This window comes from Motacilla alba, chromosome 9 (genome assembly GCF_015832195.1).
Source record: "Motacilla alba alba isolate MOTALB_02 chromosome 9, Motacilla_alba_V1.0_pri, whole genome shotgun sequence".
Taxonomy (NCBI): domain Eukaryota; kingdom Metazoa; phylum Chordata; class Aves; order Passeriformes; family Motacillidae; genus Motacilla; species Motacilla alba.
The window spans coordinates 16,950,329-16,972,588 of record NC_052024.1 but is presented as its reverse complement, the minus strand read 5'-3'; the positions used below and the strand labels follow the sequence as shown (position 1 = coordinate 16,972,588).

At 61.1% G+C, this 22,260-nt stretch overlaps 2 protein-coding genes and 2 non-coding genes across 8 annotated transcripts; all 4 read right to left on the bottom strand.

Annotated features, from left to right (window-relative positions):
* Positions 1-103: 103 nt before the first annotated feature.
* Positions 104-6,232, bottom strand: FAM131A (family with sequence similarity 131 member A). 2 transcript variants are annotated; one of them, XM_038146539.1, is made up of 6 exons: positions 5,874-6,232; positions 4,169-4,293; positions 3,285-3,378; positions 2,843-3,025; positions 2,481-2,609; positions 104-2,106 (listed from the first exon to the last, which is right to left on the bottom strand). In XM_038146539.1, the coding sequence occupies exons 3-6, from the start codon at positions 3,352-3,354 to the stop codon at positions 1,661-1,663; spliced, it is 828 nt and encodes a 275-aa protein (XP_038002467.1). In that variant the 5' UTR covers positions 3,355-3,378; positions 4,169-4,293; positions 5,874-6,232; the 3' UTR covers positions 104-1,660. The 2 variants fall into 2 exon arrangements, with proteins under 2 accessions (XP_038002467.1, XP_038002466.1); XM_038146538.1 differs by having other exon boundaries at positions 5,878-6,050.
* Positions 6,233-7,734: 1,502 nt separating this feature from the next.
* EIF4G1 (eukaryotic translation initiation factor 4 gamma 1) lies at positions 7,735-22,052 on the bottom strand. 4 transcript variants are annotated; one of them, XM_038145929.1, is made up of 30 exons: positions 21,901-22,052; positions 21,563-21,736; positions 21,111-21,210; positions 19,279-19,391; positions 18,129-18,221; positions 17,982-18,048; positions 16,726-17,607; positions 15,671-15,759; positions 15,282-15,468; positions 14,782-14,915; positions 14,392-14,529; positions 14,027-14,200; positions 13,750-13,947; positions 13,342-13,488; positions 13,014-13,250; positions 12,829-12,933; positions 12,265-12,418; positions 12,060-12,157; positions 11,857-11,959; positions 11,635-11,725; positions 10,774-11,030; positions 10,566-10,681; positions 10,236-10,408; positions 9,977-10,102; positions 9,812-9,893; positions 9,497-9,595; positions 9,248-9,382; positions 9,078-9,159; positions 8,862-9,002; positions 7,735-8,747 (listed from the first exon to the last, which is right to left on the bottom strand). In XM_038145929.1, the coding sequence occupies exons 1-30, from the start codon at positions 21,934-21,936 to the stop codon at positions 8,566-8,568; spliced, it is 4,713 nt and encodes a 1,570-aa protein (XP_038001857.1). In that variant the 5' UTR covers positions 21,937-22,052; the 3' UTR covers positions 7,735-8,565. The 4 variants fall into 4 exon arrangements, with proteins under 4 accessions (XP_038001857.1, XP_038001858.1, XP_038001856.1 ...); XM_038145930.1 differs by having other exon boundaries at positions 11,635-11,737; positions 14,392-14,511; XM_038145928.1 differs by having other exon boundaries at positions 11,635-11,737; positions 21,901-22,051.
* Positions 14,275-14,349, bottom strand: LOC119704821. The gene has a single exon (XR_005258043.1). It is a non-coding gene; the product is annotated as a small nucleolar RNA SNORD66 (small nucleolar RNA).
* LOC119704820 lies at positions 15,550-15,626 on the bottom strand. Its single transcript, XR_005258042.1, has one exon. It is a non-coding gene; the product is annotated as a small nucleolar RNA SNORD66 (small nucleolar RNA).
* Positions 22,053-22,260: the final 208 nt, after the last annotated feature.

Here is a 22,260-nt window from a genome sequence, read left to right as displayed (position 1 = left end):
GGGCCGCGGAGGGGGATGCCTCCCTGCCACCGCTGGCCTGCCACCCCCTGGTCCCCTGGGGAGGAGGTGCCCCCCACCTGCAAGAAGAGGTGCCCGGTGCAGCGCTCGCACAATTGACTTTATTCAAGACCTGGCAGGATGGAGGAGGGGGTGCCATGGTGCGGGCACCCCACGGATACTCCGCAGCGGGGCGGGGGGCTCAGGCAGCTCCCACAGACATGCACACGCGTGCACATGCCCATGCGCTCCCAGGTGTGCACATGCACACACACGCAGAGCAAAGCCCCCCAGCCATCCACAGGCACCCCCCAGCCCACCCCCGCACCGCCAGGAGCATCCACTGCCCCCGGGAGCGGGTGGCAGCGGGTGGCAGGGAGCCAGCAGCACGGCGTCCGGCCTGCTGACCCCTGCAGCCCCTCGGTGGTGCGGGGCAGGGGGGCCAGCCCCTCAGCAGGCACCCCACGGCAGAGAGGAGAGCAGGAGCTGTGCCTGGCAGGGGTTGGTGGGGGTGCTGGGGGATGCAGGGGAGCAGAGGTGCAGTGGGTGCTGGGGGGCATCCCGGGCTGCGGGGACAGGGAACGGTGACTGGGCTGGGTGAGGAGCAGCATGCAGGGGGACAGTGGCCCCACGAGAACACGTGCCATGCGGGAAGGGGCGCGCAAGCGTTGGCAAAAACTGGCATTCCTCCCCCAAACGACGTGCCTGGAACCCCTCACGTGGGCTTGGGGGGTCCTCGGGGGGGGGGGGTGCCACCCCCAGCCAGGACGGGGGGGGCTGGTCGCCCTTCAAGTAGGCACTTGGTTCCCTGCTAGGGGTGAGTGACTTGTCGACAGGGACATCAGTTCCACGTCCTACCCCCTCTCTCCACCCTGCATTGCCTCACAGCAGCCCTGGGGACGCCTGGCTGGGCTGACCCCTTGCTGCAGGGCTGGATTGGGACTGCTCTTTGGTGGCCCAAAGCCCCCAGCCTGGGGGCCTGCACCCACCTGGCCCAGCAGTCTTCCTGTGTCAGCCCCATGCAATTATAAAAGTATAGAAAGTCCCAGCACCGCAGCACATCCACAGCCCCCCAGCACCCCTGGCACCCCCACAGCACCCCTCCAGCAGCTCCATGCTCCAAGGCAGCAGTTCACAGTTTTAAACTCGGTCCAATAGAAGTTGGCCAGGGAGAGAAGAGAAAAGCCCTTCCCAGAGCAAAACCCCCACCACCACCCTGGCTCGGGGTGGTAGAGGCACCACAGGATGATTGGAGATTTTCAGCCATGCCATTGTGGGGGAGGGAACTGTGCCCAAAAGGGGAGCCCAGGGTGGTTTGGGGGAGAACATGCGAACAACCAGCCCCACTTATTTAGTCTTGTCAGTTTTTGGGGGCGCATCTGGGCATCAGGGCAGAGGACAGATCTCCCCAAGCCCTTCCCTGCACCCCTTCCCTGCTCTCATGCAAAAATCCAGGAGGGCAACGATGTGGCCAAGCAGGGCCGGGGCACAGTGGGGGCACACTGGCTGGGGGGGCTGCAGTGGCCCCCGGACCCCTCCTGCACCTGGATAGCGAGGGGGAGCAGCGGCAGGGCCTGTCCCTCACCCAGCGTGGGGTCTGGCCAGAGGGCTTCAGCAGGGGACCTGGACCCCCACCAGGAGAGGCAGGGCACCCCAGGAGGCATCAGGGCTCTTCGGCCTCCTCCTCCTCCTCCAGTGATGCCACCCCGGAGGAGGCGACGTCAGAGATTTTCCGGCGGAGCGGGAAGTCCTTGCTCAGCACCACCTCGTCCTCCGTGGGCGAGAGACAGGCTTCGGCGTAGGACACGGAGTAGAGGGAGTCCTGGCACCGGAGCCGTGCCAGGCCCCGCAAGGCACTTTGGCTGGCTGGGGGCGGCAGCTTGGGCAGCAGCAGGTCCTCTCCCCCCAGGGAGCCCAGCAGTTTGGCAGTGAGTTCGGAGGGGGACACCATCTCCAGGCTGCAGAGGCTGGAGCAGAGAGTCTCAGGGGAGAGGGTGTGCGAGGAGTCGCTCTCGGGCTCGCAGGAGCCGTGCCGCACGCCCAGGTGGCACAGGTGGCCCTGCAGCAGGTCTCGCAGCAGCGCGCTGGCGGGCAGCGTGCCTGTCAGCTCTGTGGGAAGTCAGGATGCCCGGGTCAGCCCACAGCTGAGGGCACCAGGGATGTCAGCTGCCCCCTGCCCTGTGCACAGCAGGCTGGGAGAAGCCCCGTGCTTGCTTCGCCCACAAATCGTTGCATGCATGGCACCGGTAACCATCAAAGGAAAAGCAAAACATTCTCTGGCACCACGGAGGTGCTGCATTTAAGGGCTTCCCCATCCCTGGCTCAGGCAGTGTTTGCCAGGCTGCAAGGCAGGGGTGTGCCCTGTATGGGAGTGACCAGGCTGGGGAATGTGCCAGGCAGTGGGCATTCCGTTCCCTTGTCCCTCAGTGGTGGGACACCCACACCAGCAGTGGGACAACCTGCCCACTCCCCACAGCACTCACCGGTGGGCTGGGAGCTCTCTGTGGAGGGCATGAAGTCCTCATCGTAGGACTCGTCATTGGAGTCGTCCCCATCCACTGAGGACCAGGCTCGCAGCTTGGCCTCAGCAATGGCAAACTGCTCTGCCACACCTGGCACGGGACAAGCACGGATCAAACACACACAGGGAGGTGCTCCCAAAATCCCGCTGCCCTGGCACCTCCATGCCCACAGTGCTGTGGGATGGATGGATGGATGGATGGATGGATGGATGGATGGATGGATGGATGGATGGATGGAAGGAAGGATGGGGACAACCCACCCCACCACCCCTGCCCTGGGCCGCAGAGGGGACCAGCCCACCGGCCGTGCCCACGGGGCCTACCGGCAGCGAATCGCGCCTCCTGCTCGCCCTCGCTCAGGTGGCAGTAGGAGCTGAAGGCGCTCTCCAGGGCAGAAGGTGACTCCACTGGTTTACACCAGCCCTTCCACTCGATGAGGTGGGCAACACGGCCCTGTGCCATGGCTGTTGGCTTTGTCACGTGCTCCTTCACCACCTGCGAGATGCCTATGGCACGTGCCCCAACGTCAGCATGCCCCAGGGCACCCCAAGTCCCCACCACAGAGCCCACAACCCCAGGACCCAGCACTCCCTACCTCCAGTCCATGGGACCTGTACCCCCATGCCCTCCTCTCGAGTGCCACCAGCAACCCCCTGGTTCCCCCCGAAACTCCAGACAGGTGATACCCAGGCCCCCCCAAGAGGCCCAGACTCCTCACCTCAGGAGAGCCCCCTTTCCCAGAGGAGCCCCTGGGTGAGCAGTTACCGTGCAGCGAGGAGCGGGCCAGGGCAGCGATCTCCTGGATGGTCAGTGCGCGCCGTGACTTGGGCAGCATCTCGACAGTGTCCTCAACATTGACCTGCCAGAGCGAGCAGCGTGGTCACAGCCCAGCCCGTCTCCTTTCTGGGAGCCCCACGCTGCAGGAGAGGGCTTGGCCCTGTTTGGTGCCCAGCCCAGGGGCCCTGGGGTGTTTGTGCACACACACATTACAGGCATGTGTGTGTGCAGAGGGGAGGTCACAGCAGGGCACGCTCCCACAGTGCCAGCACACGCTGTCAGTACACGCTGGCACTGTGTACACACCTGCACATGGCTGCTCAGGAGCCACGTATGCCCACACACACTGGCAGCCACTCAAACACGCAAACTGACCACAAACACACACCTGCACACTCACACCCGACCTCCACCGTACACACACGTGCACCTGCACGCTTGTGTGCGCTCACATGTGTCCGTGCCCTGTGCTGGATGGTGTCACACACGCGTGTGTGCCCGCCCCAGCTTGTGCACACACACGTGCACGTGCAAGACCACCTCAGCCCAGCTCCCCAGCACCCACTCCCTGGCAGCACGCACCACGCCAGGACATCCTGTTGTACGTCCCCATCGCCATCTCAGCCATGCCAGGCCCTGAGCCCATGGCCACGGGGGAAGCGATGTGGGATTTGGAGGCGCGCAACAAATTGCATTGCCATGGCAACGAGGCACCGTGGACTGATTTCTCCCAGGATACAGCCCGGCTCATGGCTGACGTCAGAGCAGCCCCGAGCCACTGCGAGCTGGCAGGGCCATGGCCGGGACGGGTGCCCCACCACGGGGCACGGGCACACGGCTGCCTCAGCCGGGCGTGCTGGGCTCGGTGGTACCTGGAGGAAGTCCTGGCTGTCGAAGGAGGCCTGGCGCACCAGCCGGGGCAGCGGGCGGGCAACGCTCAGGGGTGACAGTGCCTTCACCTCCTTCCACTCCACACACAGCGTTGTGTCCACGGCCACTGCAGGAAGAGCCGAGGCCAACCTCAGCACCTCCATTTCCCCAGCAGCCCTCTCAGTCCCCCCACCCACTGACCCTGTGGCAGCAGCTTCTTGTCCGGTCTGAGACCAGACACAACTCGTTGCTGCAGCACTGGTGACTCACGCCCGGGCAACTCTTCCGCCTGTGTCAGCGGTAACGCACGTCCCCAGCCTGGCACGGGGGACCAGGCACCTGTCCCAGCTTGGCAGCTGCTCTGGGAGGGGTGGGGGCAGCTGGACCAGGCTGGGCTGGGCCAGGTGCTGGGTGTGTGAAGGGAGGCAGCACTGGGCCATACTTGCAGGGGGCTGCCACTCCTCCACTCTCTCCAAAATCCCCCTCTCCAATTCCCTGCTGGGTCAGGAGGGAAAGGAGCAAGAAGGGATAGGGTCAATAAAGCACCTGCACCCATCTTTTGCCACAACAGCTTGACCTCCTGGCACTGGCACCTCAAAAGCAGGGGTGCCTACACCCTCAGGCACTGACTCCCAAGAACTGGGGGCTCCTGTCAATGCAGTTGCCATGAAAAGCCAGTCCCAAAGGGGCCAAGACAGGGTGTCTCTCAAGAGCCTCATTTCCGCTGCACTAAGATGGGCCTGGCTGACATAAACCAGCTGTGAGGTAGGATACAGGGGAGCTCAAAAGTGCTGCCTCCCACCCACATCTGAGGGTACACCCTGGCTTCTTTGGGAAATTGCAGAGAGGATCGCCCCCACTCCCAGCTGTGGGCAGGGGCACCCTGTGGTGACATCCTAGCAACAACACCCCCAGGGCCCCTCCGGCATGTCTGCAACACTCTACACGCTGTCCTAGCCCCCATGAGCCCAACCTCCAGAACTCCCGCTGATCACAGCCCCCATCCCTCCTGCAGCACCCCCAGGACATCTGCAGCACCCCCGCTGCACCCCACACACTGCAGCAAACCTCAGCCTCCAAGACCCCCCTGAACAACTCTGTCTCTGTCGTAGCCACCTCATAACCTCTCAGAACTCTAACCAGCACCCCAGTCCCACACCCCTTTCCCAGTCCCCTTGCACCCCCACCCCCAACTCCCAGCTCCCCCAGAGCTGCAGTCCAACTGCTCCAATCGCCCCAGCCTCTACACATCCAGACTTCCCCATATCTCCCTGCCCTCCCTGGGCCACCCAGCTGCCCCAGAGCAGCACCCCCAGCTCCCAAACCCCCACCCATCCATAGCCCCTATCACCCTTTATGTACCAAAGTCCTCCAGAGCCCTCAAGCTCTCTGCATACACAACACACTTCGATACCCCAGTTCTCTCTCACCTCCGTAATTCCCTGTACCCTACAGCCCTCACAGCCTCCCAGTCCCCACACATCACCACTCCATCCCCTGGAACCCCTCAGCTCCCTGCTCTCCACCTTGCCACGTCCCCCAGCCTCCGTAGCCCCCTGCACCCCAATCGTGTCACCTCCAGCCCCTCGGCCGTCCCCAGCAGCCCCGCACAGCCCCCTCCGCACCCTCAAGTTCCCCATACACCCTCCGCAGCCCAGGAGCCCCCCTATTCCCTCGAGCCCGCGGTCCCATCCCGGTGTCGCTCACCCACCGATGGTGGTTTTGGAGCCGATGCAGCCCATGCTCCCGGGGGGGCCCCGGTGCGGGCACTACCGCCGGCTCCGCGCCGCCCACATCGCCCCCCGGCCGCATGGGCGGCCCCGGACAGCGCCCGCGCCCCGCCGGAGCCGCCGCCGAGCCGGGCCGGGCCGCGGTACCGGAGCCCCGAGCGGCACCGGAGCCCCGAGCGGTGCCTGCGCCGGGCCGGGAGCAGCACGTCCAGAGACGTCACTGCTGGGGGAGGAAGAGGAGGGAGAGGGGGAGGCGGGAAGAAGAGGAGGAGGAAAAGGAGGAGAATGTGCGGGAGGAAGGCTGAGAAAGAGAAGGCGGAGGGGGATAAGGGATGAGGGAGAGGGAGGAAGGGGAGAACGGGGGAGAGGGAGGCCGGGAGGAAGAGGAGGAAGGGGAGATGAGGAGAGAGGTGAAGGGGGGATGAAGGCAGCCGGGGAGGTTGAAGGAAGAGGGGGGCTGAAGGAAGAGGAAGAGGGGGATGGAGGAAGAGGAGGGGGCGCGGAGAGGAGGAGGATGGACGGAGGAAGAGGAGGGGGCTGAGGAGGAGAGGAAGAAGGCCGGCCACCGCGGTGAGCGCCGTGCCAGCACCGCGGACAGCGCCGCCCCTCCCGGCCCCGGCCCCCGTACACCCCCCGGGGGGCCAGGGGCTGGGACCCTGCCGAAACAGGGCACCCTCAGCCCCAGACCTGCCTGCCCCTGCCCTGCCCCGAGGGCCTGGTGGTGCGGGAGGGAGCACGCAGCCTCCCACCCCCAGGGCACTGGGCTGGGCACGGGTGGGCGCAGGCTGTGGCACAGCGCGGGTGACAGCAAGGGCCCCTGCAGGGGATGCAGGCCAGCGCTGAGGGCCAGGCTGATGGGTCAAGCCGCGTTCATTCTGAAACCCACTGCTGCCAATTAGTGCTGTGGTACCTTTTCCCTGGCACAGGAGGGCACTGCTGCGGTGCCACTCTCTTTCCCTTGGCAAGCAGGTTACCCAAACAGCTCCAAGGGCCTCCTTCCCTCCTTACTCGCTCATTCCCAGTCAGGGGGAGTTCCTGTCCAGTCCCCATCCCGAGGCCTTTCCCTGCCAAATGTTTCCCAGCATTAGTGATGCCAGGGCTGCAGCTCAGACAGATCAGCCTCTAATCTGGGGAACAGCCTCTGGTTAATTATTCTGTACCCTCTGGGCCATGGCCAGGGTGACTCAGCAAGAGGCAGCCCAAGGCAGCCAAGACCAGCCTCCAGTCCCAAGGGGGACCAGCCTCTGTCCCCAGAAGGGATACCCCACGGGGGAACCCCAGCAGGGGCCAGCTGTGCCCCATCTCCATTCCAGCTGCAAGACAAGGCCAGGAAGGGCTGATAGTAAAATGCCCTCCCACATTGGAAGGTGCAGGGGGCAGCTGGCACAACACCTCCCCTCTCCTGCCCCAAGGAGACCACGCAGGTTCTGCCACTCCTGCCTGTGGGAAAAGGGACATTTGGGGACATCAGGGCTCTGCTCCACAGCAAGGCAGCTGGCAGGGCTGTCTCTTCCACCTCCAGAGACACTGTGCCAGGGCCTGGCTCCAGGCACATCCAACCCCCTTGCCACCCTTCCAACCCTGGAGCAGGGGGTACCTACCTGCCTTGCAGTGGCAGGGGAGGCTGGCCCTTGCCCATGTTCAAGGCTGGCACCCCCACACCAGCCCAGGCACAAGAGACATGGGAGGAGGGGGGGGCGGCAACAGCGGCACACGGGGCGTTATTTAGCAATGTTCTTTTATTTCCAGTTTTAAGGTGAAAAGATGCCTTTAAATTTTCAATTAAATACTCCATAAAGAAAAAAAAAAAAAAAGGCAAAAAAAAAATTATTTACAAATTCACGTGACCAGTAATTGAATCCTTGTTTTAATAATTACACATGCGGCTCGTCACATCCGGCGCTCTATAAATACAGGGGACGCGGATGAGGGGGCCGCCCTGTCGCTTGCCCAATTGTGGCCTTAAACGTTTGGGAGGAGGATGGGGGCTTTTGGGGTCGTGGAGGGGACTCAGCCTGGCCCAGAGAGAAGGGGCCACCCCCCCTCCTCCCCGGCACCCTCCCCAGGTGTCAGAGCAGGAGCTGGGGGGGGAATGATTTATATTTAAAATTTAAAAACCATAGAGGGGAGGGGGTCCAGGCAGTGATGGAGGAATAGAGAGAGGACAGGGGAGGGGGAGAAATCACGCTCCTGTCCCCAAACCAAATTTAATAAGTTTATATATATATAATCTCTCTATATTTCATCAAGAAGCGGGGAGGAGAAAGAGGAGGAGGGAGAGGAGGGGAGAGATATGTCCCCATCCCATCCCCCCCTCTCCATGACATGAATCCAGGGGTGCTCTGCCCCACTCCCAGAGACCCGGTGTGCCTGCACTGGGAGGGGGGCGAGGAGGGTCCCCAAGGGGACCCATGGCAGCCACCGCCTCAGTCAGCATCTGTTTATTATCATTATGACAAACTCGTACAGGCCTTACAAACAGAACCAGGACAGAGGAAGAAGAGAGAGGAGAGCTGAAAAAAAGAGGGGGGCTGCAAGGGGCACAGCGGGTCCCTCAGCCCTGGCATCAGCAAGTCCATGGGGGCCAGGGGTGGGAAGGGATGGAGTCACTCCCCAGGGTGCCCCACTCTCTCTCCCCCCTTCCTCCTCCTCCTCTTCCTCACAGCTGCTCAGTTGTTGTCCGACTCATCCTCAGCTTCCCGGAGCCAGGTGAAAAAGGCTGTCACCGATTTGAGAGCCACCCCTTTGCCCTGCTGCTCGGCCGGGTCCTTGCTGGACTCCCATTTGTAGAAAGCCTCCTCCTTGATGACGTCCTCATCGTAGAGGGCATCAAAGAACATCCGCAGCAGGTCTGGGGTGGGGGGACAAAGGGAACCTCTGCTACTCTCCAGCCACCGGCCACCCTGCTGGGGTGGGGACACATTTGCCACCCTCTCCTCGACCCACCCGCACCCACGATACTCACTGGGAGGCTGGTCCAACTTCACCACCAAAGCTTGCAGGGCATAGAGGGCCTGGAGCTCTTTCTGCTCATCCCGCAGGTACTTCTGGAGCAGCTTGGCTTGGTTGCGGATGACCATGGCATCCACGCGGTACGGGTTCTCAACTGCAGGGACAGGGCATGAGAGGGGCACTGTAGGCAAGGGCACCCCCACCGCTCCCTCCTCACCCTGGTACTCACAGACAATGGCCAAGTGGCACACAGACGTCATCAGGGCCCTGATAAACGTGTTGGACGAGACCTGCTGCTCGCTCAGGTTGGCCTAGAGGGGGGAGGGTAAAGGACTGTGAGCTGGAGCGGGAGCCAGGAGGGAGTCTCCAGACACTCAGGCATTGTGCCCCCGCCCTCACCTCAATCCAGTCATATATTCTTTGGTTGTTCGGGTTCTCCTTCAGCAGTTTGTCCATTTGCTTGCACAGCTCCTCTGAGGTCAGCTCCTTGCGGCTTGGCATGTCTGAGCTGTCCCCCATCGTGTACTCCAGTTTCTGGGGAAGGAGGCAGAGAGAGCTGTTGAAGGCAGCACAGGGGAGTGCCACTCTCACACTGTCCAAGGTCTGCCCACAGCCCACCTCTGCCCCTTGCTGCCACCAAGCCCCCACCTGCTCTGTGACAAATTTGTTGACATCCTGGTCCTCAGGCAGGAATTCCTTCCAGCTCAGGCCTCCATCCCGCCACAGCTTTCCTGCGGTCTTCTGGCCCTGTGGGACAGACAGCTGGCATGAGCACAGCAAGCCCTCCATCTCCAGGAAGGAAGATAGTGTGGTTTGGCCATGGCAGCCCCATGACCCAGACACTGAGAGGGATACCCCTCACCATCCTCTCTTGTGGCAGGGGGGTTCAATCCCCACCTGGCCCCCAAGCAGGATGCCAGTCCTTGAGACAGCAGCCAGCAGCCACAAGCCCCATACACTTACCATGCCCTTGCACAACAAGCCCAGCACCTCGACCAGCAGCGTGGTGGCCTTCCCAATGGGCACCAGGGGCTTTGTGATCTCCCTGTGGAGCACAAGAGACCTGAGTGAGCTACCTGCCCCAAGGAGGACTCCTGTGCCAGCCCTGCTGAGGAGCACAGCCCTCACCTGAACAGCTCCTCCATGGGGATGCCTTCCTCTTGCAGGATGGGTGTGATGAGCTCAGCCAGGTACAGCCAGATGTGTGGGATGTCAATCTCCATGTCCTCTGCGATCTCCAAGATCTCCCGCAGCCTGAAGAGCAGAGGGAGCTGTTGGGATCCAGCAGTCCCCATACCCTTGGCTAGGAGGGACCTCAGGATGTTTCAGTGTTGAGTCCTACTCAAGGCAGGGCCAAATTCAAAGCCAGGCTGCCCCAGTCCCTCACCCTTTGTAGTACTGCTCCTTGGAGAGCGTGCCTGCCTTCACCAGCTGGCAGAGCAGGGCTCCCATGTGCTCGCGGGAGATGGTGCTCCTCTCCAGCGTGGACTCGATGCCATTTTGCACAAAGATGTAGAGCGAGGAGGGGCTGCCCAGCTCCTGCACACACTGCAGGGCCTCCTGCAGGGAAAAGGGGGGTCAGTACTGCCCTACAGCCAGCTCTGGCTCCCCCCTTCCTCATCAGGCACCACCAGAACCCTGCCCAACAGTGCTACCACACAGGGAGGGAAGCATATGGCATGTCAGAGGAACGTGTATGGCCACCCCCTTCTCTCACCTTCATGTCATTGATGTGTAGGTATTCCTCTATGATCGCCTTGGATTTCTTCTCCAGTTCCTCTTCCGACAGCGCGGGCTTGGTGGATGTTGCAGGAGGTGTCGGCTCTTGTTTAACTGCAAGAGAAGAGCAAGGATCAGGCAACACCTGGGACAGGCAGAGGTGCAGGTGCAGCCAGACCCTGGGGTATCGCCCCTCCCCAGCTCACTGGTCTCTCGGCTCCGGTCCCGTTCCTCCGTCATGCTCGCAGCCTTGCGCACGGCCTCGGGGCCGCCCTGCTTCTCCCGTTCTCGGCTCCTGTCCTCTGTCTCTTTGCTGAAGCTCCTCTTGGTGAGGGCAGACCTGTTCCTGTCTACTCTCTCTCCCCGGTCAAGACGCTCTAGACGGTCGCTGCCCTTCTCCGAACGTGACTCCCGGTCCCCTCTGTCCCCAGCCTTCTCTGACCTGTCACGGCTGGAGCTGCTCCTGGGTGAGAGAAAGACACACAGCGTGAAGAACCCATCACCACCCTCCCTGACCCCGGACTGTAGAGCTCTGTAAAGTAAGGCTGTGCCACTCCAATCCCCACCTCTTTTACCACTTGACCATTCTTGGGGGAAAAGTTTTTCCCTATTTCTCCCCAGTTCCAACTGAGACCCTTTTCCTTTTACTCTGCTCCTTGCCATGGCTGAGCACTGCTTGACTTTGTCCTACCCACACCTTCCTTCTGACGCAGACTATGGCAAAGCCCCCCTTTGTTTTCCTCTTCTCCCGAACAAATCCAAACTCCAGCTCTCTTTGGGGACCTCACACTCCTGCCCATTAATGTCTATCCAAGGACCCCCAGGCCAGACCAAGCACCCAGGGGTGGTCACCCAAGTGCCGAACAGTAGGGAGGACACCCAGGGTGAGGTCAACCTTCCTTGCCACAAGGATTCACCACTGACTTTGAGCTCTCTCAAGGCGCCCCATCTTGCCACAGGGGCCTTGATTCTGTAACTTGCCTATACACTGATCAACCACAAGACTGAATCGGGGGCTCTCCCTCAATCCCACACACCCATCCACCAAGGCAGGGAGGGCCCCTTACCTCTGCACCACACGGCGGGACTCTGGGCTCTCGGCAGGCACTGACTGCTGGAGCGCTGAGAAGCGGTTCAAGGTGCTCGTGGCTGGTCGCCCTGAATCAGATGCTGGGCGTGAAAAGAGGGAAGTCTCAGAGTTCGGCAACTCCCTGGTAGAGGAACTGCCAGGGGAAGGATCACCCCTCCCACTCTGTCCCACAGCACCCAGCCAGTCCCACACTGCCCACCTGAATCTGCGGGCTTCGCGCCAGACCCTCCGCTGCTGCCTTTGCCCCAGCTCAGCCGCCCACCCGGTGCAAAGAGCTGGTTATTGGAGTCGATGGATCCAGGCTGCAGGTGGAGAAAGAGACAGTCAAGCCTTATCCCCCAACCAAGGCACGACCCAGGCCAGGCAGCCAGCTCGGCTGCCACGCCACATTCCCAGCCTCACCTTGGTGATCTTCGTTATCCGGCTGGTGTCAATGGGCCGGTTGCCCTTGCTGATGGGCACCGTGTTCCAGCCATCATCTGCAACCAGGCTACTGCGTCCTGAGCACAAGAGGGACAGTCATAAGGTGCAGACCAGCCTTGAGCAGAGTCCAGCAGGAGCAACCCACTTCTAGTAAACTCAAGTGCCCCTGAACCCAGACACTCACCACCAGAGGATGGCCCAGGGGGTCCCCTCCTCTTGTCCTTTGACATTAGCTGCTGCACTTTGATGTGTTCTCGATGCTCCTCCATCTCTGCTTCCTTGTGGATCTGATCGATGGTTTTGGGGCCCTGGTCTCCTCGCCGCGGCACCCAACTATTCTGCAGAGGGCAGGGAAGGAGGGAAGAGGGAACTGAGATGGCCGAAAGATGGAGGGAAAGGGATTCCCCCTTCCCAGACATCCCACTTTTAAAGTCTCAGGTTGGTCTCCTGCCTTGGCCATCACCACTCTCTGAGTGTTGTGGCAGCTTTTGGCACAAAAAGGCTCAGGTTCCAGAGCCCCCCTGCATTAAACAGCCGCCGATTACTGTGTGCCCACTACCACTACCATGATAACCAAGAGCAGGGGCTAGCATGGTGTCTCTGGGGCTGGCCACAGCTCACATACCCACCTCTTTCCCAGAGGGGACACATGGATTGCTGGCACTCAGAGGACATAGGCCAAGCAGCTCCAAGGGACCAAGCAGCAGATGGAGGACAGTCCCCAGGCAATGCATTCCATCAACCTTACCCGTCTTAGGTCAATTACATCCTGCAGCATGAAACGGATTCGGGACGATGTCTTTTTCTCTTTGATGATCTTCTCCATCTGATTGAAGTACTGGTCCATCCTGGGCTATAGAGGGACAGAGCCATGGTCACATTCCTCTGAAAGGCATGGGAAGGGCAAGCAAGGTGGGGCAGAGCAAGGAGTACCTTGGCTTTCTCAAAGTCCAAGTCCTTGCCAATAGTCGTAAGCAGGCGGCAAAGGCACTCAAGAGACTCCTCATCATGGTTTTTCAGCAGCTTCACCACACAGTCATGCATAATGGCCTCTGTCAACATCTTCAGTTTGAAGAGCTCTCCAATGAACTTGATGTTGCCCAGGGATCGTCGTCGGGCCTTGTCCCGCGCCTCCTCCAGCTCATCCTTCATACGCGCCTTCTCCTCGGGCTGCATGAAAAGCACAGCGGGCCAGTTCAGTGTCCAGCCAACCCAAGGACACCCACACCAGCCCTCAGAGCACACTCCCACCACAACTCACAGCACTGGCATCATCCATTTCCTTCTGCCGCTTCTCAAAGATCTCATCATCATCCTTGTCCTTCTCAAATTCCTTCTGGCAGCGGTTGAGCAGCAGCTTGCGGAAGTTCACAGTCACTGTGGGCTTGTCTGTTGTGGGCACTTTAAGCTGCAGGGAGAGGTACAACCCAGAGAAAGAGCATGAGTTGTGTCTCCCCCAAAAGCTGGGCAACTCAGGTGGCACTACTCAAATCAGGGAAAAGCCACCCTACAACACTGTGATGCCCTGCTGAGACTCTGAACTTGGTTCTCCATCCACACACCCCAGTTTCCCCACTCCACATGGAAGGAGCTGCACACTACTGAGCTTAGCTGAGATGGCTAAAAAAACCTTGCCCGCTCAGCAGGAGACCATCCAGCTTCTGCTCACCCCCATAAGGCAACGGCACATGTTAGCATAGGCAACAGAGAAGTTTGGCTCCGAGATGGCCTTCTCGAAGACGAGGTCGATGACACCCTTGAGCCGCTCCTCCGTGTCGATGGACAACTCCATCACCTGCTTCATCAGTTGCTGGAACATCTGGGGTGTCAGCTTGTTGAGGATGCTGCGGACACGGCGGAGCAGTTCCTGCAAGGGCAGCAGGGTCAGCAAGAGCTGGGCACCCTTCCCCCAGGCCCTCCAACTGCCGGCCCACCCCAGCTCCCACCTGTGTCTTGATATTCTCAGGATCCTCCTCCTCGGAAGCACGTTTGCTGCTGGGTTTCCAGGCCTTCTCGGCCTTGTTCAGCTTGACATCCTCATTGAGGGACACAGTAGCAATGATTTTGCGGGGCTCCTTCCTCTGACTCGGCTGGGAGCGGCGGGGACCCAACCCTGAGGGCTGACACATGGAGAAGAAACTCAGCTCTCTGCTCTGGGACCACGTGAGCTGGCTCCCAGAAGTCCCCAGCCCACCTACTCAGATCCTCAACTCCATCATGGACATCAGTGGCCCAGACACAGCGGCTCAAAAGCTTGATCATCACAGAGAGGCAGAGCAGGATGGCAGGAATGAAGTGAGGAGATACTCACCAGGCCCCGGTTGCCCATGACAGGCCGGCCAAGGTTGGCGAAGGAGGGGGTGAAGTCAGGGCTGCAGTTCATGCCACTGAGGCGGATGGGGTCGATTGCCCGCAGTGGGGTCTTGTTGGCCTGCGAAGGTACACACGGCTGAGGATGCCCGGGGGCAGAGGAGCGGGATGGATCCATCCCCCAGCCTCAGCGCCGGGACAAGGAACTGGAAAAAAGACCCCAGAGGTGCCCCCACACCCACCAAACCCAGGCTCAAGGGTCACTGCAGATGCAGAACAGGACTCTGAGCACAAAAGTAACTCCCTGTCCCACCTTCACAAGGCACAAAGAGGAGCCAGATCCCCACCCAACCACCACCCGCAGTTCCCCAATTTCCAGGGCCGCACCGACCTTGTCCAGCACCACATCTGTGATCTGGGGCAGCCCCTCAGGTTTCTGCATGCTGGCAAAGATGAACTGGAAGCCCAGCAGGAACTCCCGGTCATATCGCTTCTTCTCTTCAGGGTTTAATGGCTTCCATTGCTCTGCAGTGGGGGGCAAGAGGGACACACTGATGTGGCCTGTCCCATATTCTCCACCCTGAGCTGCGGTGGGTCTGGGTCCACACAGGGACAAGCGAGGTGAGATACAGACAACCACAGAACTGCCCCAGGCTGGTACACTATGAGCATAACCATGCATGCTTAGAAAGCCTGATTCCACCAGCTCCCTGCCTCCTGCCAAGATCCTCGTGCTGGGAACTCTGTTCCCCATCCCATGCCAAGCTTAGGGACAAGACGGGAGGAGAATGTGAAATCTAGGACACAGGGACCATGCCACCCACACCTTCCCCACTGCTGGGTCCAGAGGTGGTGGCTGCCAGCAGAGGACCATGCCCAGGCACAGCTCACCTTCCTTGTAGCCATACTTCTGGCCAGCAGCCTTGCCCTTCTCTGGGGCCAATTTGTCTTCCTTCTCCTCCCACGTCTCTTCTGACTCCTCCTGTGGACGGGCAGGAGCCACATCCTCTGCTTCACTGGCAGGGGCAGACACAGGGGGCTTGTTCTCTGCCTCCGAGGCACTATCACCAGTCTGAGACTGTAACAGAGGGGACAGGGACAGCAGTCACCCACAGGAGCCTGTTCCTGTCCCCTTCACCCCACTCCTCAGTGTCCACCCCACCTCAGATCCTCATTACCATCACAGAGCATCAGTGGCCCAGACACGATGGCACAAAGCAGAGTTCATCACTGGAGGAGATGGGACACAGGGTGACCCCCAGACACCCCAGAACACTCACCTCTTTAAAGGCATCCAGCAAATCACCTACTGCCTCCTTCTTGTTCAGCTCCTTCATCCTTCGTTTCTTCTTTGGCACCGACATGGCGACTGGGAGGAGAGGCAGGAAGGTGAAAGACAGGAACCCTCCCAGTCCCAAGCACCCTGACAACAGCTACGGCATCCCCATCAAGGCCTCCTAACAGCAGGTGAGCTTCAAGAAGGAGCCACAGGGATGTGGTCCTGCCACCCTGTAACAGCTCCCATCCCCAAACACACCCTGATTTACCATGTGCCTCATCAAAGCCTCCCATCCACACCACTGCCCTAGTGCACGCTCCCCATCCTGTCAGAGGGCCCCTGCTGACACTGCTCTACAGGCAGCCCTTACAAGGACAGTCCCATATAAATCTCTGTTCCCATACACATTCCCCTCCCTGCACCCCTATACACCAGCCCATACACATGCTCCCCAGAAATTTATCTGCCCTGAGGCTACCCTCATAGAGCACCCCTGTATCCCTGCCCAAGGCACTCTATATAAACACAGCCTGTGAACCCATCTTCCCTACCACTTCCATGTAACCCCAACACTTGTGCAGGATGCTTAAAGAAAAAAAAGAGAAACCCCAACACATCCCCAGGGCATCCCACTTTCCTCAATCACCCCTGTGTACTTGCATACACCTACATAGCGTGCCCTACATCTTCCCTGCCAATCTGCCACCTCCCAGTGTCTTTAACGACTCAGGACAATCCTCAGATACAACCCTGATACATCACCCTACACCCCTGCATCAGACATCACATAAAATACACTTCCATTCCCCAGGACATCCGTCACACACAGCCCTCTATACCCACCCCACACATCACCACATAGAGATTTACTCCCCAGACATCTCCCTGATCCCACCATCCACAGACATCTCAGTATCCCATACCTACACATCCTGTGTCCCTAACCATACCTCCCCTCTCCAAGGGTACAGGTACCCTCCCTGTACCTCATGCCACATGATGCCCCCCAGCACCCAACACCCACCCTGGGACACCCTGCAGCCCAGCATTCCCAACCTTGTGCGGTCGCCTCAGAGATCTGCGAAGGGGCAGGGGCTGGGCTCAAGCTTCGCTCCTGGGTCTCACCAGGGCCTTCGCTCTCTTCCTCCTCCTCCTCTGCAGGTGGGGAGGCAGGGGTGCCAGGCTGGGCTGGCTCCTCAGGCTCTGAGATGGGACTGGCATCCGGCTCAGGCTGCTCCTCACTCGGCTCCACTTTGCTGGTGCCCTCCACACCATTGGGTAGGGGCAGCTCTTCAGGCTGGGCAGTGGGGGAGTCCAGGGTGGGCACAGGCACCGGCTCAGGGACCGGCACTGGCTGGCACACGGGCGCCTCAGGGACCGTCTCAGGCGCCTCCTCCAAAACCCCATTGGCCTCAGCAGTGGGCTCGGGGCAGGGCTCTTCCCGGGGCGGTGGGGGGCTGGGGGAGGCGGGTTTGGCAGGCGCTTCAGGGGCCTGTGGTACAACGGGTGGTGGCGACGGCGCAGCCGGCACCAGGGGCACGGCTGGCATCGAGGGAACAACGGGCAGCGGCGGCACCTCAGGGGGCACAGGCTCCTGCAGGGTGGGCTCTGGGAGGGGAATAGCAACCTCCTCCTCCTCTTCCTCCTCCTCCTCCACAGCCACCGTGTCCATGTTGGGCGCGGGCACAAGGGGCAGCTCCGCAGCCCCTGGCACTGTAGTGATGGCGCTTAACGTCTTTTGCGGGTCAGGTGGCGCCTCGCCCTGCTCCGCTTTCGTGTCCGTGTCCACAGGAGGCTCCATTGGCACCAGCGTCACGGGCGAGAGCACCACGGGCTCCACCTCGGGGATCAGGGGAGGGGGAGGAGACGGGGATGCCGACTTGCTGGGCTCCAGGGAGACGGGCTTGCTCACCACCAGCGCAGGCTTCGGGCGGTCATCTGCAAGGTGAATGGCGTTAATGGATGACTCCGATTCCCTGCTCATCCCACATTCCTCCCCAGATCCCTCTATCTTCAGGAGACATAGGGACAGATATGCCAAGCCACATCACAAATGGGGGATGGGCACAACATGGGTCCTCCAGTGCCCAGAGGACAGCTGAGATGAGTATACAGCCGCGGTAAACTCTCCTGGATCCAACAAGGGGTCACAGGTCCCCAGGTATGCAGGGATGGCCTCTGACCCCACAAGCATCAAGAGAACCAAGGAACAGTGGGGCTGGCATTTCACATCCTGCAGTGCCAACACCAGGGAACCTTGTTGCAGCCATGCCAGCTGGCAAACCCAGCCCTGGCAGGGGCAGGGCACTTACCGGGCCGGACAATAACTGCTACATGGGGGGTCTCTCCATTGGCCTGGGGCTCCAAACCGCTTCCAGCCTGAGGGGGCAAAGAGGGAGTTGAACAGGGCCATGTGCACTTCCCTGTGCCGCAGCTGCGAAGTCAGAGGGTCCACTTACCTGTGGAGGGGTGGGGGTGGATGAGGTCCTTGCTCCAGACATAATTTCTTCTGTAATGTCTTTGCCGCCTTGGTTGGGGTCTCGTATTCGGATCTGTCCAACAATCAGAGCAGAGTGGAGAAGCTGTTGGCAGAGTGCAGGACACAACACACAGGCCACCCCCTTTCCATGCGCACAACACCCCACACGACACCCTTCTCCAAAGGGAAAAGGAAGGTTCATTCACTGCAGTGCCTGTCCTAGCCACACAGATGGGGAACAGTGGGTGCCACATCCCCTTACCAGAGGGCACAGTATCCCACAGACACTGGCCTGTTCCAGTGTCTTGCAAGTCATTGCAACAGGCAGCTGGAGCCAGCAGGTCCCCAGGCCAGTGCCCATTTCCAGAAGTAAGGGGACCTCAATACATCACTGTGCTGGCACAGAGGCTGCCCTCCCCTCATTTTGGGGACAATATAGAGGACTAGCCTCATCACACAGAAACCACAATGAGCTCTGTGTCACCCCAGGCACACCCTATATGCCCACAGCCTCACTTGCCCTGTGTCTGCCATGGGTGAAGCACGAGCTATAGGGCACCCTGCTGGGGGGTGACTGGAGGGGTACACGTGGGTCTGGCTGGGACTACAGCGCAGGGCAAAGTGCCGCCAGGAATCTTGTCCTCTCTACCTTCTGAACACGACCTGCTCTCAGAACACCAAGTGCAGAGCTCAACCCATCTCTGATGAGAAAATGCCAGCATCCCACCTCCCAGTGGCTACCCCTGCTTCCCAGCACGGGGCCATGCCAGCAGCCACCCGGCTCCCCGCTATAAATAGGCCCCATGCGAGGCCTCTGAGCACCGGCATCTCCGGGAGCAGACAGCAGTTGGCAGCCGCGGCACCCCCGCCCTCCCGGGAGCTGTGACTCAGCACAACGCTGCCCGCCGGGACGACCAAGGTCGCCAGCACCCACTGTGCACCCCGGTTCCCTTGCTAAGCCCTCCAGCCTATGGGGACACAGCCCTGCGCCAACACTTTTCCCTGGCATGCCGCACCACATCCCATCCCACACACCACCAGCACCCGGGGCTGACACCATCCCCCCACTGCACATGAGCACACCCTCTCGCACACGAGTACCCCGTGCCTGGAGGCAGATGGCTCCTTACCGTCTTGCGCTCTCGTTTTGGGGGGATCGGCGGTTGCTGGCTCACAATGACCTGGGCAGTGGGGACCCCCGGTGAGAACTGCTGCACCCCCTGCGCCGGGTAATACGCACCCGCTGAAGGAGAGGAGAGAGCGTCAGACCAGCCAAGCCAGATCTTCCAAGCCTGTCCTGAAGACTCCCTGATCTCCCAAACACAGGGGTCTGTCAGGAGCCCGGAGAGCCCTTGCTGCTCTGCAGCGAACCCCCATCGCATCCGGCCTGGATTGTCCCAACCCGCCTGACAGGCCTGACCGAATTCCTTCCCTGTGAAGCAGAGAGCGTCCCCGCGCCACCCCCACGCCCAGCCAGGCCCCGCAGGCATCCACCGTGCCCACCAGCTCCACGCCACCAAGAGCCCTGCCTGGACACTCGGCCATGTCAGGTACAGGCGTCCTGGCTCCGCAGGCGGCTGCCTTCCTGCCTGCGCCCTTATCTCCCCAGGGCCAGCACCAGCCCGAGGGCGGCACCAGGCAGCCTCCATTCACACCCAGGCTGAGGGGCTCGGGCTCCCCATGCAGCCCGAGTCCCTGGAGAGGCCAGCCCAGAGGAAGGAGCTGTGCTGAGGGACAGAGGCAGAGCTGGACCCCATCCAGGGCTGGCACAGCCCTCAAGAGGTGCTCTTCCCAGGGCATCTGTGAGCATCACCCTGGAGCACTGCCACAGGGATACGGGCGTGCTGGGACAGGCACAACTGGGTCCTGGCCCCCTCTGGCTCCAGCACCTTCCCTGCTGCACTGACCCTGAAAGCCAACCAAGGTGCTCTGGTGACTGCCTCATCCCTGAGTCAGGGACCCTCCCTTTGCTCGGGGGACTCACAGGGACGCTGAACAGGCCTCACACGTCGGGATGGGCTGGGCACGGGGGGAAGGAAGGAGACCCTGAGCTGCCTAGCCCTGAGGACCAGACAGGAGACCCAATCTGATTCATTTGTCAAGGGTCACACCATGTCGGGTCACCCTACCACTCCTGTGGGCAAGAGGCAAATGCTGCCAGCTTCCCCAGGAAGAGCCACAGCAGCCCCAAAGCAGAGGCTGGGGGTACACCCATCCTGGAACCTCAAAGAGATACCCAGAGCACGTCCCAGGGCTGTGCACAGTGCACAAAGGTGCAGCAGTGTCCTGGCCCAAGCACAGGAGACAGCCACAGCCAGGGGCCACCTTCCTCCTCTGAGGGGCTGGCTGGGCCCTGAGACAAGAGGGAGGGAGGCTGGGCACGTACCTGGCTCAGGAGAAGCCCATCTCTGCCCCGGTTATGCTTTGCTGCTGTGCCGGGGCCAGGCCGGAGGCCTCGGCTCACATTTCTGTGTCTGCTGGGCCTCCCGGGGCCAACCAAGCCTAAATATAGTCACAGCCCGGGTGGCCACATGCGAGCAGAGGGAAGGAGGAGGGGCTGCTCACATCACACTCCCCAAGCACCAGGAGGGGGCAGGCACGGAGCACCCCGGCTCAGCTCCTGGGGAGCTGAGGGGGGTCAGCAAGCACTGAACTGCTCACCACCTCGACAGCAAGTGAGGGGGAGCAGGGGATAAAGTCTGCCCCAGGCCTCCGCCACAAGAGTTAAATATTAAACAGCCCCAATTTGGAAAAGGACAGGGGTGAGTGGACTGGTACAAATGGACCAGCGGGACATGATCTGCTGCTGGGCAACAAGCAACTGTCCCCAAAACCAGAGTCACAGAGTCAGCCCCAGTCAGCTGCATTCAGCTCGGTGGGACAGAGGCCAGGGGAGTAAAAAAATGGGGAAGTGCTGGGACTGAAAGAGCACCGGGGAGCAGAGCAACCCTTCTGTCTGTACCGTAAGTCCCGAACTCTGTGGGGCTGGCTCCAGGGTAAAAACTAGGGGCGCCAGGTTGGACCGGGTACTGTTGGGTCGGGACAACGTACGTGGAGCGACCCTGCAATAGGAGAGAAGAAAAAAAGTCAGTTATGTCCCCTGCAGAGCACAGACATACCCCTAAAACACTGATGTAAACCCAAACCTGACTGTGAACTAGTTGTACACCAGGACAGCGAGCAGGACACAGGCAGAGTAGACACCAGGTGCCTCAGAGAATTGTTGGGGAGGGGACCAGTACCGCCTGCCTCCTCTCTACAGAGCCAGCAGCACCCTGCTCAAATCAGTGGGTGCTCAGAGTCTCAGGACCCCTTCCAACCCGCCAAAACAGACATGGGCTCCAAGCCCAGGCAGCACCTCCCGCCGGTGCCCATCCCAACCCCCTCACACAGAGCCCAAAGCATAGCCCTCACCTGTCCGGGAATGTAATAGGCTCCTTGGGAAGGTGTGTAGGATATCTGGGAGGGTATCATCATCACCTGGGAAGCAGCTGGATACACATGGGCAGGAGGGCCGGGCCGAGCCGTCGTGTTACTCTGCACGCGGGACGCACTGGCAGGAGGCTGTGCCCTGTTCTGGTAGAAATGCTTGGGGAGAGATGGGGCACAGCATCAGCAGGAGCTCCAGCACCTTCATCCGCCACCACCGCACAGGGGGGAGACACCGGCCCCCCCACGCTGCCGGGATGCAGCACCGCCGCGGAGGCCCACAAGGCCACCCCCCACCCCGGCACCATCCTGTCCCCACGCACCTGCGGGGCCGCCTGGGTCCACCCGACCCAGCTCATGCCCGGCGCGGCCCCGGCCCAGCCCTCCCGGGGCCGGCAGCTCCAGCGCCCGGGGCCGGCCACGGCCGCACGCAGCTCGGCGGCGGCGGATCCCGGCGTGCTCTGCACCGGCTCCCGGCGCTCGCGGGGGATGCTGGGACCTGTAGTCCCGCCATGCCGGAGCCGGACAACATGTGGAGCTCTGTATTCCCACCCCGGGCAATGCCGTTCATCCCGACCCGCCTTGTCTGCCGAGCAAGGGCATCCCCGGGAGCAGCAGCTCCAGCCCAGCGACGAGTGGGCAAGGAAGGGTCCGCGCACGCACCCCCGGGGCAAGGAGAAAGT

What these genes read in the sequence shown, in the direction of transcription:
- FAM131A (XM_038146538.1), bottom strand. Translation starts at nt 5,908, where the DNA reads ATGGGCTGCATCGGCTCCAAAACCACCATCG. An exon ending in ACAGCCAGGACTTCCTCCAG is followed by an intron (nt 3,379 to 4,168) that starts GTACCACCGAGC and finishes TCGCTCTGGCAG; the next exon opens with GTCAATGTTGAGGACACTGT. An exon ending in GGCCCGCTCCTCGCTGCACG is followed by an intron (nt 3,026 to 3,284) that starts GTAACTGCTCAC and finishes CACGTGCCATAG; the next exon opens with GCATCTCGCAGGTGGTGAAG.
- EIF4G1 (XM_038145928.1), bottom strand. Translation starts at nt 21,936, where the DNA reads ATGAGCTGGGTCGGGTGGACCCAGGCGGCCCCGCAG. An exon ending in AGCAGTTATTGTCCGGCCCG is followed by an intron (nt 17,608 to 17,981) that starts GTAAGTGCCCTG and finishes TTCACCTTGCAG; the next exon opens with ATGACCGCCCGAAGCCTGCG. An exon ending in GAATATATGACTGGATTGAG is followed by an intron (nt 9,160 to 9,247) that starts GTGAGGGCGGGG and finishes TCCCCCCTCTAG; the next exon opens with GCCAACCTGAGCGAGCAGCA.